The sequence below is a fragment of the Fonsecaea erecta genome (genome assembly GCF_001651985.1).
Source record: "Fonsecaea erecta strain CBS 125763 chromosome Unknown Scaff9, whole genome shotgun sequence".
NCBI lineage: Eukaryota > Fungi > Ascomycota > Eurotiomycetes > Chaetothyriales > Herpotrichiellaceae > Fonsecaea > Fonsecaea erecta.
The window spans coordinates 847,243-859,715 of NW_017387252.1; the positions used below are offsets into that span (position 1 = coordinate 847,243).

Here is a 12,473-nt window from a genome sequence, read left to right on the forward strand (position 1 = left end):
AAATCTGGTGGCAGCATGCTGCATGCTTGGTGACAGGCTATGTGAAAATAGATCTATTTGGAAACGCTCTACTAGGCAATGGCCCAATCGACCATCTATGGGCCACGTCGAATATCTGATATGATAATCCTTCTAAATATCCCACATAGGCCGTGTTTCTGGCGAGAGCATCAATCAATCAATTCTTAGAGGTCAACTTTAGATCTCGAACAACCCACATTCTGATGGGATCGAGCACGCCATCCTGCCATGGATGGCGAATCTGGAGGCACCCCAGGTTGTATGATACCTTGTCCAATTACCTTGAAGTCGAGAACATCGACTTCTAGATGTACTGCACTGAGACCACACACTAATCCCCTGAACACAACATCGTCCGTGGCCCGAGATATTCTTGTTTAGGAGCTATGGGACCGCCCCCAGTTCAATCTGTTGCCATTATCGGCGCTGGTGCCGCAGGTAATACTGCATCTCTTATGAATTCTGATCTCCCCTTGTTCTAGCTAGGTGTCGCTCATACAGGGGAAATCAGGAGCCGCGGCCGCGGCAGCCTTTGCTGCGGAGAAATTCTTCACTCGCATTCGAGTATTCGAACGGCGAGAAGCGCCCGGGGGTACATGGTAGGAACTACACCATCCGGATCTAGCCCTCGCAGCCTTGTGGATGACAGAATAAACGGTTTAGGATATACGATCCTGACCCGGGGCCTGGCTTCAAGCTTTTCCCCGGTGGCTTACCACCGTCGACCGACCCTCCCTTGAAAATCCCCGATACTCTTCCCAGGTTGACATCACCCATTTCCCAAGAACGATATGACAAGACACCGATATACGATAGCCTGACGTAAGTCTAGCCAGCATTTTGTTTTGCCCAGGGGTGATTCCAAACAGAGACATGACAGGACCAATGTGCCGGACATTGCCATGTCGTTTTCAGACGACCGATTCCCGTATGGACCTTTTCCACCCCACTGGGTACCACGACAATACATAGCGAACTACTTCTCGCTGCACCGGACTGACACGTTTCTCGTCCTGAATACGACGGTGGAGGATCTGTCCAGATTGCCAGGGAAGGATGGGTGGAAACTCACACTTCGACGACGAGACTCAGTCCGGCACGTGGATGTTTGGTGGGAGGAAGAGTTCGATGCCGTCATCCTCGCCAACGGTCACTATTCCGTACCATTTGTAAGTCTGTCCCCGTTTGCAATGGCCCTGATCTTTCCCTGTCCTGATTGTCACCTAAACTCCAGGTACCCGAAGTCGACGGTCTGGACAGATTTATACGCCTGTTTCCGCAAAGGGTCATGCATTCCAAATCCTACCGCAATACACTGGCATATCATGGCAAAAGAGTCCTGGTCATCGGCAACTCTGCCTCTGGTCACGACGTCACTGCGGCGCTGGTCGAATCCGCGCGGCTCCCCGTTTATCAGTCGCGCAGGTCATCATCTCGCTGGGACGGGGACAAGCCACCCTCGGGGATTGCCTGGAAACCCATTGTAAAGCAATACCTGCCCACAGGCGACATCGTGTTCGCGGACGGTTCAGTCCTCTCCGACATTGACGTCGTCATCTACTGCACAGGCTACAAGGCCTCGTTTCCCTTCTGGAACGTCCGCGCCAACGGGGGACCACTCTGGGACTATACCGAGAACCGCCTCGTCGGCAGCTACTGGCACACGTACCACCGAGACTTTCCCACGTTGGGCATTGTCGGGGTCCCGCGCGTCCTCACGTTCCGCTCCTTCGAGTACCAGGCCATTGCGCTGGCGCGGCTATTCGCAGGCAGAAACGCCCTCCCGCTCCCGCCCCGGGAGGCACAGGAACGATGGGAGCGGGACAGGTGGCGACTCGTGAGCAGGGAGGGAAGGAAGTTCCATGACATTCCCTGGGACAACGGGGAGACCATGGACTGGCTCCGAGGCCTCTTCGATCTGGCCGGGCTGCCCTTGCTCAAGGGCCGCGGGAGGTATCCGCCCGTGCTGGGGGACGAGACGAGATGGGCCATCGAGCATCTGAGGAAGTATTCCGAGCCGGGCAATGAGGGTCAAGTTGACGAGGAAGGTTGGACTGTGCTCGGTGGCGGCGCGAGTCGGGACAGTCTGCACTTCATATAAGGGAGCTTGGAGGATTCCTACGTTTGAATGAGTTGTAGCCGTTTTCAGCTTTGTCTGCCCAGCCATTTGACCAGGTCAATAGCAGGAATTGTGTAGGTCAATATTTAGACCCTTCCTTTACGCATCGACAACGTCTTCGCAACCTGGTGAGTATCGTGATTGCTACAGTTGATGGACATGAGTCCTTGTGTCACACCAGTCCTGTTGCGTGTGCGATGGTGAATAGCAAGAAGAAAAACAATGTCAGAAGTTAAGAGGTCGATATTTATCCCGGGGCGGAGAAATCATCCTCCGTCATCGCTACTCTTTCCCCATCCGCCAAACATATGGCCAGGTCCTTTCATCAGCACTGTCCACCGATCATTTGCCCAGCCTATGTGGGAAAAAAAATTCGAATTCAAACACATTCAGGAATCAAAAAAAGGAAAAGGTATGATGAGGTCCTACCCGGCTATTTTAATGTTAGTATAACCTGCGAAGAATATCATTTCAGGAACGGTCAGACTCACGTTCGAACCGGGGTTGCCGGAATATCTCGACGCGAATGATGAAATTCGAATGTCAATCAAAATCCGGAGTGATCACCACTACACTATAGAACCGTGGAAAATCGGGCAGATTTTCTTGGAAATTTTGGCCATAAAAATATATATACGACAAAAACCTGGTGGGGCTATGACGTAGCCTAGAGATGCCTATTTTGCCGAACCTTGCTTGGATAGGTGCCCATAGCTCTCGTTCCTTCTCGACTGAATCGAATCATCGCGCTCTATGTTGAATAGACTCTAGTGAACTTGACCACCCTTCATGGTTCAAACGTCTGACAGGAATTGGGAAACCGTGCGGCTCATATTAATACCCATTGTAAAGGCCCATGCGACGCCGAGGACCTCATACTTCCGATGTGAAGAAAGGTCATGGACGAGACATAGACGAAGAAGAGAATGGAGACGGTTTTGTGGGCTAGCAAGTTCTTCTATGGAGACTGTGTCTCAGCTACAGCGGTCGCAAAGTAGAAGAGGAGAAAAGAAATCTTCATTCTAATTATTAAGGAATTTATTATACTGGTTCTTTCGAAAGGGGAGAATCTAGCTCTGTGCTAACAACTGTGTCGTCTTGTACCTGCAAGTAACACCCCAGAGTTTCCAGCAGGTATCTCTCCCGATACCGTAGCTGTACTGGGCCCCTCCTGCTGATATGTGTCTCTGCGATCGCCAATACTAAGGGCAGATGCTTCTGGTCCAGGTCCAGAAATGTCTGCTCGCTGATCGTCAGACTTCCTTGCGATGCTTTCAAAAGAGCTGCAGACAACTGCCACTCCTGCATGGCTCGGACGCAGAAGCTCTCGAAGATATCGATGGATAGCATGAACTGGATGATCGAGACGATCGATGTGGTATCGAAAACCACGTCATCTTTGGGAGATTTCGAAGGTGCCAGTTTCCCCAGGTAACTGCCCACAGCGTCAACGTATTCCAGCTCTTTGACTAGTGACTGTTGGTCGATTTGGACAATCTTGCCAGCAAGGGGTCGCTCATACCCGATCTGGTGCCGCCACATCCAATTGCAGTAGATGTTAGAGACAATGCAGGGGACGAGGATGAGATAGCCCCACCACATCGTGGCAGTAATGAGACCTCCGGCCCCGGCGGAAAGGCCACTCACCGCAAGCACCAACGCGTGAGTCTGTACTCTGTGTGTGCGGTGTCGCAGCAATCGTTTGGCCAGATCTGATTCCAATTTGGCAAGCCCGGCAGAGCGGTGATGATATGCTCGTATTGAAACATAAGTGGACCACCCGGCGTTGAGGAGACCGTAGATTGCTCCTGCTGCATTGCCAATGTAACCCGAGAGCAGATTGCTGGCCTCGAACACGGAATGGTTTGCACCTCCAATGGCCATATAGGTTCCGATGCTGACTAGAAAGGCACCGAAGCCTAACAGTGCGTCCACGATGAGGCGGTCCAGCAGCTCGGTGCCACTTTCACGGAAGTTGACGCCCAGCATGGCGTCCACACTGCGCAACCTGGCCTTGTTGTGGCCGCATCGCGCCCTTTCTCGCTTCAAGTACATTCTCTCCGCCCTCAACGCCTGTATGTTGCGCCAGCTGAGTGTGACATCTCGAAAAGCGAAAAGAGACGTTACCAGAGCCATTGTTGCTCCAATAGCCATGAGAGCGGCGACCCATTTCTTCACCGGAATTTCGTTCCAGACATTGGCAGCAAAGTCCCCTGCATTTCCCAGCTCCAGAAATCCGACTCCGGCAAGCAAGCTGTTCCTCAACCGACCCGGCTGTAGCGGTCGATAGTGACCTCTTCGTACTGATAAGGTGACCCAATCTGATGCCGGAAGGAACTTCTCTGCGTCGCTGCATGACTGACGCTTTCCCCCCTGCGTCGTGTCCGTTGGGGTTTTCGTTTGCCGTTCTTCAGCTTCGACATTCCTAGCCGCATCTTCGGTGGCCATCAGATTAACGAGCCTCGTCGATTTCGCGTCTCATGAGTCTGTCTCTTGCAACTGGGATTCTGAGTTCCAAATGAACGGAATAAGACGCAATAGATTGACGGTTCTGCAACAGTACTACAGGACGACACTGCCGGCACTGGAGACATTTAACGGGTTTGAGGTAATTCATGGCTGGCTGCGCGTTAAAAAGAGGTCACCCTCAGGGTCTAAGAATAGGTTTGCGCCTATATTCGTCTGACCCGCCGAGGGTGGGTAACGTTGCACCGATCCGAAGTTCGCCGCTGTGGGTGTGTCTTGCACGTCACTTTGGACTTACCTGGAAGGTGGTAGACTGAGAGTAAAAGATCCAGCTGCAAGACTGCAACCGACTTTAGAGCTGAATCATGTTCTGTGTTCCAGACCCTTGGCACTTTTCCCCGTCGCTCCTTGATCTTCTCATTGGAAGGTATTAACATCGTGTTCGCTAGGAACGAATAGCTGAATGAGCCGAAGCACAATGACACCATCGGGTGCGCCGGATGGGGTCCAGCGGGACATAGTTGATCCGTGGCACTCTACCAAGCCATCTTATCTGATCTTGTTTTAAAGCAGCGCATGTTGCTTATCTTCCTGCCAAGACCGAGGCCAGACATAACCCAAGTCGTGTAACAAAATCAGTCAGTGCGTGAGGCAGCACATGCTCACTTCACACCGTCCGACTGTCTAGGTATGCATAGGGCTCTGCGGCGGCAGCAATGGACCTGCCCCAGATGCCTGCGCAAGCAGCAGAGATTCAATTCTACTGCCGCTGGAACAGTTGTCGCCGACGATAACACCTTCGATGCTTCATACCTCCACGCGTCTCCCTTCTCCAAGACCCGCAGCGATCATGCTCTCCTCCGTGAGATCTTCAATAAAAAGACCCTCTCCAAAACGTCATCCACGCAGAGTTCGGGCCTGATAGGAAACACTTTTCTGACTCTTCCACAAGGCTTTCAAAAATTTGCAGAGGCGTCTGTGATACAATGCAAGAGACTGGTCGAGAGGACGCTGGCCGCTTCCACGGCGGAGCAATACAGAGCCATACCCAGAGACCTTGATAGACTCAGCGACCTGCTTTGTCGTGTTATAGATCTCTCCGATTTCATCAGGAGCATACACCCTAGCAACGATGTCGCCGCCTCGGCATCCGCTTCATACTCACTCATGTTCCAGTACATGAATGAGCTCAATACGACCACTGGCTTAAATGAGCAGCTTAAAAGGGCCTGGGCTATGCCAGAGGTTCAGACCCAATGGAGCGAAGAGGAGAAAATGGTTGCACTGCTCCTAATGAGGGATTTCGCGAAATCGGGCATTCACCTTCCAGAAAAACAGAGGCGACAGTTTGTGTCGTTGTCCAACGACATCGTACAGCTGGGAACCGACTTCGTCAATCAGATGGATCATGCAAAGGAGTATGTGTCATTCACCGTACGCCAGTTGGACGGTATAGATCCAACGCTGGTCCAAGGGTATAAAAACCACGAAAGAGCACAGATTCCGGTCTCGAGTAAGTGGTCTAAAATGGTTCTTAGCTCTGTCAAAGACGCTGCAACGAGGAAAGAAATGTACATTGCTGAGAGAAGCGCCTCCAAGAAGACCATTGCGACACTTGAACAATTGCTCCTCCGTCGTGCCCAGCTTGCCAAACTCACGGGTTTCGACAACTTCGCACAGATGGCTCTGATAGAGAAAATGGCCAAGACACCAGAGGCTGTGAACAACTTCCTGGAATCGGTTAATGCGAATAACAAGATACATATGCAGAAGGAGCTTGCTCCACTGTTGGAGCTCAAGCGCAAGATGGACCAAGGCGCGAAGGGATTGAATCCGTGGGATCACCACTATCTCCTGGCAAAACTAAATCAAATGGACAGCGCTTCGGGGCCCCGCACGTCAAAGTCCCGTCTACAGGAAAGTGCGAAATTTTACTTCGCTCTTGGCCATGTGATGCAGGGTCTGTCGAGCCTCTTTGAGTCTCTCTATGGAGTCCGCTTTGTGCCAAAAGAAACCAAGCAAGGCGAAGTCTGGCACCCGGACGTCAGACGGTTGGATGTCTACACCGACAAACAAGAGCATATTGCCACCATGTATTGTGATTTGTTCTCGCGACCGGGCAAACAGAGCCATCCCGCCCACTTCACGCTTCTCTGCTCACGAGAAATCTCGGAGGAAGAGGTCCGCGAGTGTGCAGAACGCAAGGAACTACTGAACAATGGCATGCCGACATTTCTCAGCACCAACCCAACTTCAGGCGTGACTTCTCATCACCAAATCCCCATTATCGCTCTAGTATGCGGCTTCCCACAGTCCAGCGTACCCGGCGAACCTCCCCTCCTCTCCCAATACAGTCTTGTCTCGCTCTTTCACGAAATGGGCCATGCTATCCACAGCGTCCTAGGCCGCACCTCCATGCAAGGCATATCGGGAACACGAGTGGCAACTGATTTCTCCGAACTGCCTTCTGTTCTCATGGAAAACTTCGCAACAGATCCAGCGGTATTGAAACTCTTTGCGAGACACTGGAAAACCGATGCACCCATGCCCGATGAGATGCTCAAGGTACTTGCTGAAGAAGGGTCCAAAGAAGCGTCGAGACAGGGTGCGTGGAATAACGAAAGCCAGATCCTCATGAGTATCTTGGATCAGGTGTACCATGGGGATGGGCCTGTCCAAGCCCTCCGGAGCGGGCGGTACGACTCGACCGCTGTATATTACGACGTATGGAACAAGCATGGCTCCGTGCCCGAGCCGTGGGGTACATCATGGCAAGGCTTCTTCGGCCACCTTCACGGCTACGGCGCCAGCTACTATTCGTACCTGTTCGACACGGCCATCGCGCGACGCGTGTGGACAAACGTCTTCCGCAGCGGTGAGGACAATGGCGCGATCGACCGTGCCAGTGGAGAGAGGTTCAAAGAGGAGGTTCTAAAGTGGGGTGGCGGTCGGGATCCCTGGCTCTGCCTCGAGGGATTGCTTGGAGAGGGAAAGGGTGTGTTGGCAGAAGGCGGAGAGGAGGCCATGTTAGAGGTGGGAAGATGGGGAGTTGGTGTCGGAGCTGCCACCCTCGATTAATGCCGCTGCGATAAGCAAAGTCGGCAGAAGAAGAAGAGAAAAAAAAATTCGATGGACCAACGGTGTAAACAATCTTGTTCCAGTAGTAGAGAGAATAGAGTAGAATTATGTAGCCCCCCGTCTTCGTCGTGTCTGTCTTGATATATGTATACTAAAATACTTCCTCGTTCACTTTTCCCCCTGGCTGGGAATCCCTTTTCCACCCACCAACCCGTCACCATGCTTCTCCTTTCCGCAACCTGAACGCCACGTAACAACACTAGGTAACTGAAACTGAACAAATACTCCCCGGCCTCATGTCCTCATTAGGCCCCCCTGAACTCTCTCGCCTGCACCCAAAAATTAACCAAAGCATACTGCGTGGAGAGAGAGAGCCGAGTGAGTGATTGGAATTCAAGATGACATGTTGATGTCCGGATACGCCGTGCCGAGCGAGGAGGCTTTGGGGTGGTCCGTTGAAGACGCGGGTCCAGGTGGTCCTGCAGACGCAGCAGTGGCCGCTGAGGCTAGTGCTGATGCTAATATTGGAGTTGACGCTGACGCCGACGCGGGCACGGTCCCTGATAATCCATGCAGCGGGCTTCCTCCCGCACCACCTCCTCTGCCTCCCGCACCACCACCGCCACCAACATCGCCGGCATTCATGTCTGCGGCATAGCCAAGGCCCTCGATGGTCGCCATGCGGGGATCCATGCCGAAGTCCGGGTCGGCGTTGAGGAAGGCGTCGCCGTCGAAGAGCGGGTCCTGGAAGATGGTGGGCATGCTGAGGTCGAAGAAGCCGTCGAACAGTTCGTCCAGGTTGGTGAAGTGCGGGTCGTAGATGCTCGGGCCGAACGAAGACGGCATGTCGAGCGCGAACGCGGCGCTGGTGGTCGGCGCCGTGCCCGTCGACGACGTGGGCCCCAGTGGGCTGTGGTGGTAGTTGTGGAGGTGGAAGTGCTGATTGCTGCCCAGTGCGGCCGTTTGGAAGCGCGTGCTTTTGTTGTAGTTCTGGTATTGGACGGCCGACCCCGGCGGAATCTGGCTGAAGCCTGAGGCGTAGCTGTGGTTGAACTGCTGGGACGGCGACATTTTGGGGAGCGTGGTCAACAGCGAGGCGGGCGTTTCGGTGACGGCCCGAGCGATCGGGGTGTTTGCGAGACTCTTGTTGGTGTCGCTGCTGTTTCTGGGATTCCCGGTGTTGACGGCGGAGGGTGCAGAGCCCAGATTCGTGGCGGTTCCGGTCGAGTGGGTGGCTGCTGCATCAGAGAGGACATGCAGTCCATTTCCGCCAGGACGACCTCCAGAACCGGTAGAAGACAATGACCTGGTCATCTTCGGCGAGGTATTGGCGGTGGCGGCGCTAAGAATTGCAGCGGGAGTGGAAGAACTGTGCGAGTGACGTGTTCCATGATGGCCTTTGCCTTCGAACGGTCCAAATCTACACGCACTGACCTCCGCTTCCATTGCGTTCGCGATCCCGGCCACGCTGGCCTTTCTCACCCCCGTCTGCTGCAAAGACTTCAACGCCTTCCGGCCCAGTCGGGCCATCGCGTCGGCAGTCCACCAGTACATGCTCAGCGCCTCCAGGGTCTCACAGCGCGTGGCGAGATCGGCCTGTGCGCGATCGGCATCTTCGAATGCATTGTCACGGAGGCCGCGATAGGTGACCGTGAGTGCAAGGCCGACGGCGTAGGGCACCAAGGGGATGGGCTGAAGGGACGTATGACGACCGTTGGAGAGAAGCTCTTGGATCCGATCAGCCGCCGAGATACGACGGGCGTAGGAGGTCGTAGAAGGGCCACCTGCGCGGCAAGAAAGAATCGCGATGACGTGGTAACAAATTTCGAGGATGCCTAGAGAGAAAGTTAATGACACACGACCAAGGTAGACCGATATCGATGTGGAAATGGCTGGGATCGCTTTGAGAGTTCACTCACTTTGTTCTGAGACGGGAAGTAAGGACAAATCGATGCCCTCAGTCAACGAATGATAGGCTGGAAATTCAGCTTCCCACCCTGTGCACTCCGGATCGGCAGTTGGTCTGTAGAATTCAATGACCTCGTCCAGAAGCTCTCCCAATCTCAGCCACAGGTTGATGACATTGCTTCTGGGAACGCCACTTTCCAGGGGTGGACGTGCGATATCAATGTCTCGATTCGCAATCACGATCGGTCGCCCACCGAGGCAGGCATTGATCTTGTCAAGGGTCCAGATGGTCCACCACAGCATGCTTGATTGATCTTTGGGAGATCGTCCCGGCGTGTGGATGTGAAGGCCCGCCGTCCAGGCATCGTGGATTGCTTGTGACAAGTGTAGGGAGGATTCCTCGATGCCCCCTGGTCCGTCGTTGTGTAGATGCATCAGTGTCAGGATCTGGATTTTCGTGACTCTATCAGGCTCCAGATCAGCTTTCATGGCTGCGTCCAACCCGGTATGCAGACTGCGGGCAAATGGGATGGGGTCAAGAAGGGGACCATCGTCGTAAAGTCGGAGATAGGGCGCCGCCTCCTCGGTCTTGCAGGTTACGAGACAGATGGCCTGCATGAGGAATATCGAGCACCGGCCCTCAGTGTAGTCCCGAAGAAGTTTAATGCCATTCAGGATGGGTAGAAGTCCGTCAAAACACGCAATATAGGTGGTGACCAAGGCATCCTGGGTGGCCTTGGGCAGAACTCGAAAAGCTCCCACGGCTTGTAAGTAATTGCGCTGATGACCGGTCAGAGTCCGTCGACCGCCTTCAACCCGACCATATTTCTCGACGTTGAGCGGCGTTTTGTCCCCCGACTTTTGCGGGAGCGGTGGGCCAAGGTCCTCTGGAGGCAGCCCATCCTGGAGATCTCGAGACTGTTCAACCCAGGTGCCGACTCGGCTGATCCTCTGGCCGCCTTGCTTCCTGGACGACAGATCCGTCAGGATGGATTCCGGGTTCAGGTCTCCCACAAAGCGAATGGGTTCCTTGTGTGTCAAATTGGGCAGGACTCGCTCGAGCCCGTCAGAGTCTGCTTGCTGCTCGGGCGGGCGCTGGAAGGTGTGGTGACAGCGCTTCTTCGCGGCGCGACATTTCTGACACGCTCGTGCTGCTCTCTTGCGGCTTGCGAAGGCCGCCGTGTCCGCCTCCCAGACAACTTGCATCGAATCCTGAAAGTTGCCCGTCGGGGTATTAGATTTTAATGAAGAAGGGGAATTGGTGGGGGCAGAGGCGGCGGATTGATCTGAAAGCAGATATCGCCCCGCGCAGACGCCACGTGACAGATCGGCTATCGGCTGGTCGTCACCTGACTGTTGTCGGCAATCAACAAGAAGACTGGGCTGCGACCATGATTGTTACTGAAAGTTTCAAAGATTTCATGTAACATTTCAATTCAGGCTTTTTTCAGTAATATTTCGGTTCTTTCAGGAGGCACTAAAAGATAAGCTTATTCGCGCTTCGATATTATGCTAGCTATCTACTATAGTAGCTAGACACTAGTACTTTAATGTAATTAATTAGTGTATCAGGGGCCGCGAACGTTCGTTATACAAACATAATACGGGTACTCATCCGCTTGTTCTTACGGCTGGTAATAGATTTCATGTATTTTACCAACACTGGCTCTGATAACCCCCAAAGGGTCTTATGACAGACGCTACACAGGATACCCAAAAGGAAGGGGAAAACATTTAATGGAGGCAGAAGAGATGGACGAAATATGAGTCATGTGTCTTCCAACAACGAAGCTTGATACGTGTAGCGTCGATTCGATCTTAACAATCCTTCTCGCAGTTGAATCTTCAAGCCTTCTTCTTGACCAACAACAACACGCCGTACACGGCTGCCTTCATTTTCTCCTGTCCTTTCTCAACACCTGCCTCGTGCAACAGTTGTTCAATCTTCTTGCGAAGTATCTTAAGAACATCCCGCTCCGTGCCAACGTCATCTGGGTGTGCCTGACGCCAGCGTGTCTCTGCACTCCCCGTCGCCATCACCTTCTCGAACATGTCCAGATCCCCTTCAGGTAGGCCCACAAAGAAGTCTTCACTCGGATCCCATTCCATCCGCACGAACGTTGTCTGGTCAAATTCGGCAACAGGGTGGGCCAGCGTCCATGGAAGGGGGAGATCAACATAACGGTTTCGCACAATGAGGGAGCCTGGCTCAATATAGGGTTTCATATCTCGCTCCTGATGCTCATCCATGGCCGCCTGGATGGCAGCAGAATTGGGCATGGACGGGTGAGCACGAATCTCGCCGCTAGTCCAGATTGCAACTGTGCCCCCCGGCTTAAGGACGCGGGCTGCACTGGGCCAGAAGCCAGACATGTCGAACCAGTGAGCAGCATTGGAGGCAGTGATGAGGTCGACGCTGGCATCTGCAATAGGTGGAGAGAGGTTTGATCCAAGTTCCTCTGCCGTGGAGATTTCGAAACGTGCCGGTTCAGACGTGGATGAGACGATGTCCAGGGAGCGAGCGATAGCGAGCATGCCTGCCGAAGGATCCAGCCCTATGATGTGAGCAAAGTGGGACGAGAGCCCACGAGCAGCAAGCCCGGGACCGCAGCCAACATCGAGAAGTGTATCGAGGCCGCCACCAGTGGACGTGTGGTGGTCAATGACGGTTTGATACACCTTTGGGTGGTAGTCGCGACGGGCTTGGGCGTAAGCCTTACCCTGTTCCTTGTTGTAGGAGCTGAATGTCTTTTCCCTCGGAAATGGGGAAGAGGCGGACTTTGGCTTGGACATGGTGCTTTCAGCAAGAAGAGCAGGCAGCAGAAAAAGAAGGGTGGTGGTCTTCTGCCTCACTGAGGTTGAAGAGACTGAGGTTGAAGAG

General features: G+C 53.6%; 5 protein-coding genes across 5 annotated transcripts; 2 read left to right on the plus strand and 3 right to left on the minus strand.

Annotated features, from left to right (window-relative positions):
- Window positions 1-407: 407 nt before the first annotated feature.
- On the plus strand, window positions 408-2,122 carry AYL99_09526 (hypothetical protein; the record flags this gene model as incomplete). Its single annotated transcript, XM_018841033.1, has 5 exons — window positions 408-459; window positions 533-620; window positions 685-843; window positions 902-1,190; window positions 1,256-2,122. 5 exons carry the CDS (start codon window positions 408-410, stop codon window positions 2,120-2,122), a joined length of 1,455 nt encoding a protein of 484 aa, XP_018689714.1.
- A 1,059-nt stretch (window positions 2,123-3,181) lies between these two features.
- AYL99_09527 (hypothetical protein) lies at window positions 3,182-4,588 on the minus strand (the record flags this gene model as incomplete). The annotated part of the gene is made up of 1 exon (XM_018841034.1): window positions 3,182-4,588. One exon carries the CDS (start codon window positions 4,586-4,588, stop codon window positions 3,182-3,184), a length of 1,407 nt encoding a protein of 468 aa, XP_018689715.1.
- Window positions 4,589-5,296: 708 nt separating this feature from the next.
- Window positions 5,297-7,684, plus strand: AYL99_09528 (hypothetical protein; the record flags this gene model as incomplete). The annotated part of the gene is made up of 1 exon (XM_018841035.1): window positions 5,297-7,684. The coding sequence occupies one exon, from the start codon at window positions 5,297-5,299 to the stop codon at window positions 7,682-7,684; it is 2,388 nt and encodes a 795-aa protein (XP_018689716.1).
- Window positions 7,685-8,077: 393 nt separating this feature from the next.
- Window positions 8,078-10,798, minus strand: AYL99_09529 (hypothetical protein; the record flags this gene model as incomplete). The annotated part of the gene is made up of 2 exons (XM_018841036.1): window positions 8,078-9,519; window positions 9,604-10,798. The coding sequence occupies 2 exons, from the start codon at window positions 10,796-10,798 to the stop codon at window positions 8,078-8,080; spliced, it is 2,637 nt and encodes an 878-aa protein (XP_018689717.1).
- A 639-nt stretch (window positions 10,799-11,437) lies between these two features.
- Window positions 11,438-12,385, minus strand: AYL99_09530 (hypothetical protein; the record flags this gene model as incomplete). Its single annotated transcript, XM_018841037.1, has 1 exon — window positions 11,438-12,385. One exon carries the CDS (start codon window positions 12,383-12,385, stop codon window positions 11,438-11,440), a length of 948 nt encoding a protein of 315 aa, XP_018689718.1.
- Between the last annotated feature and the right edge of the window lie 88 nt (window positions 12,386-12,473).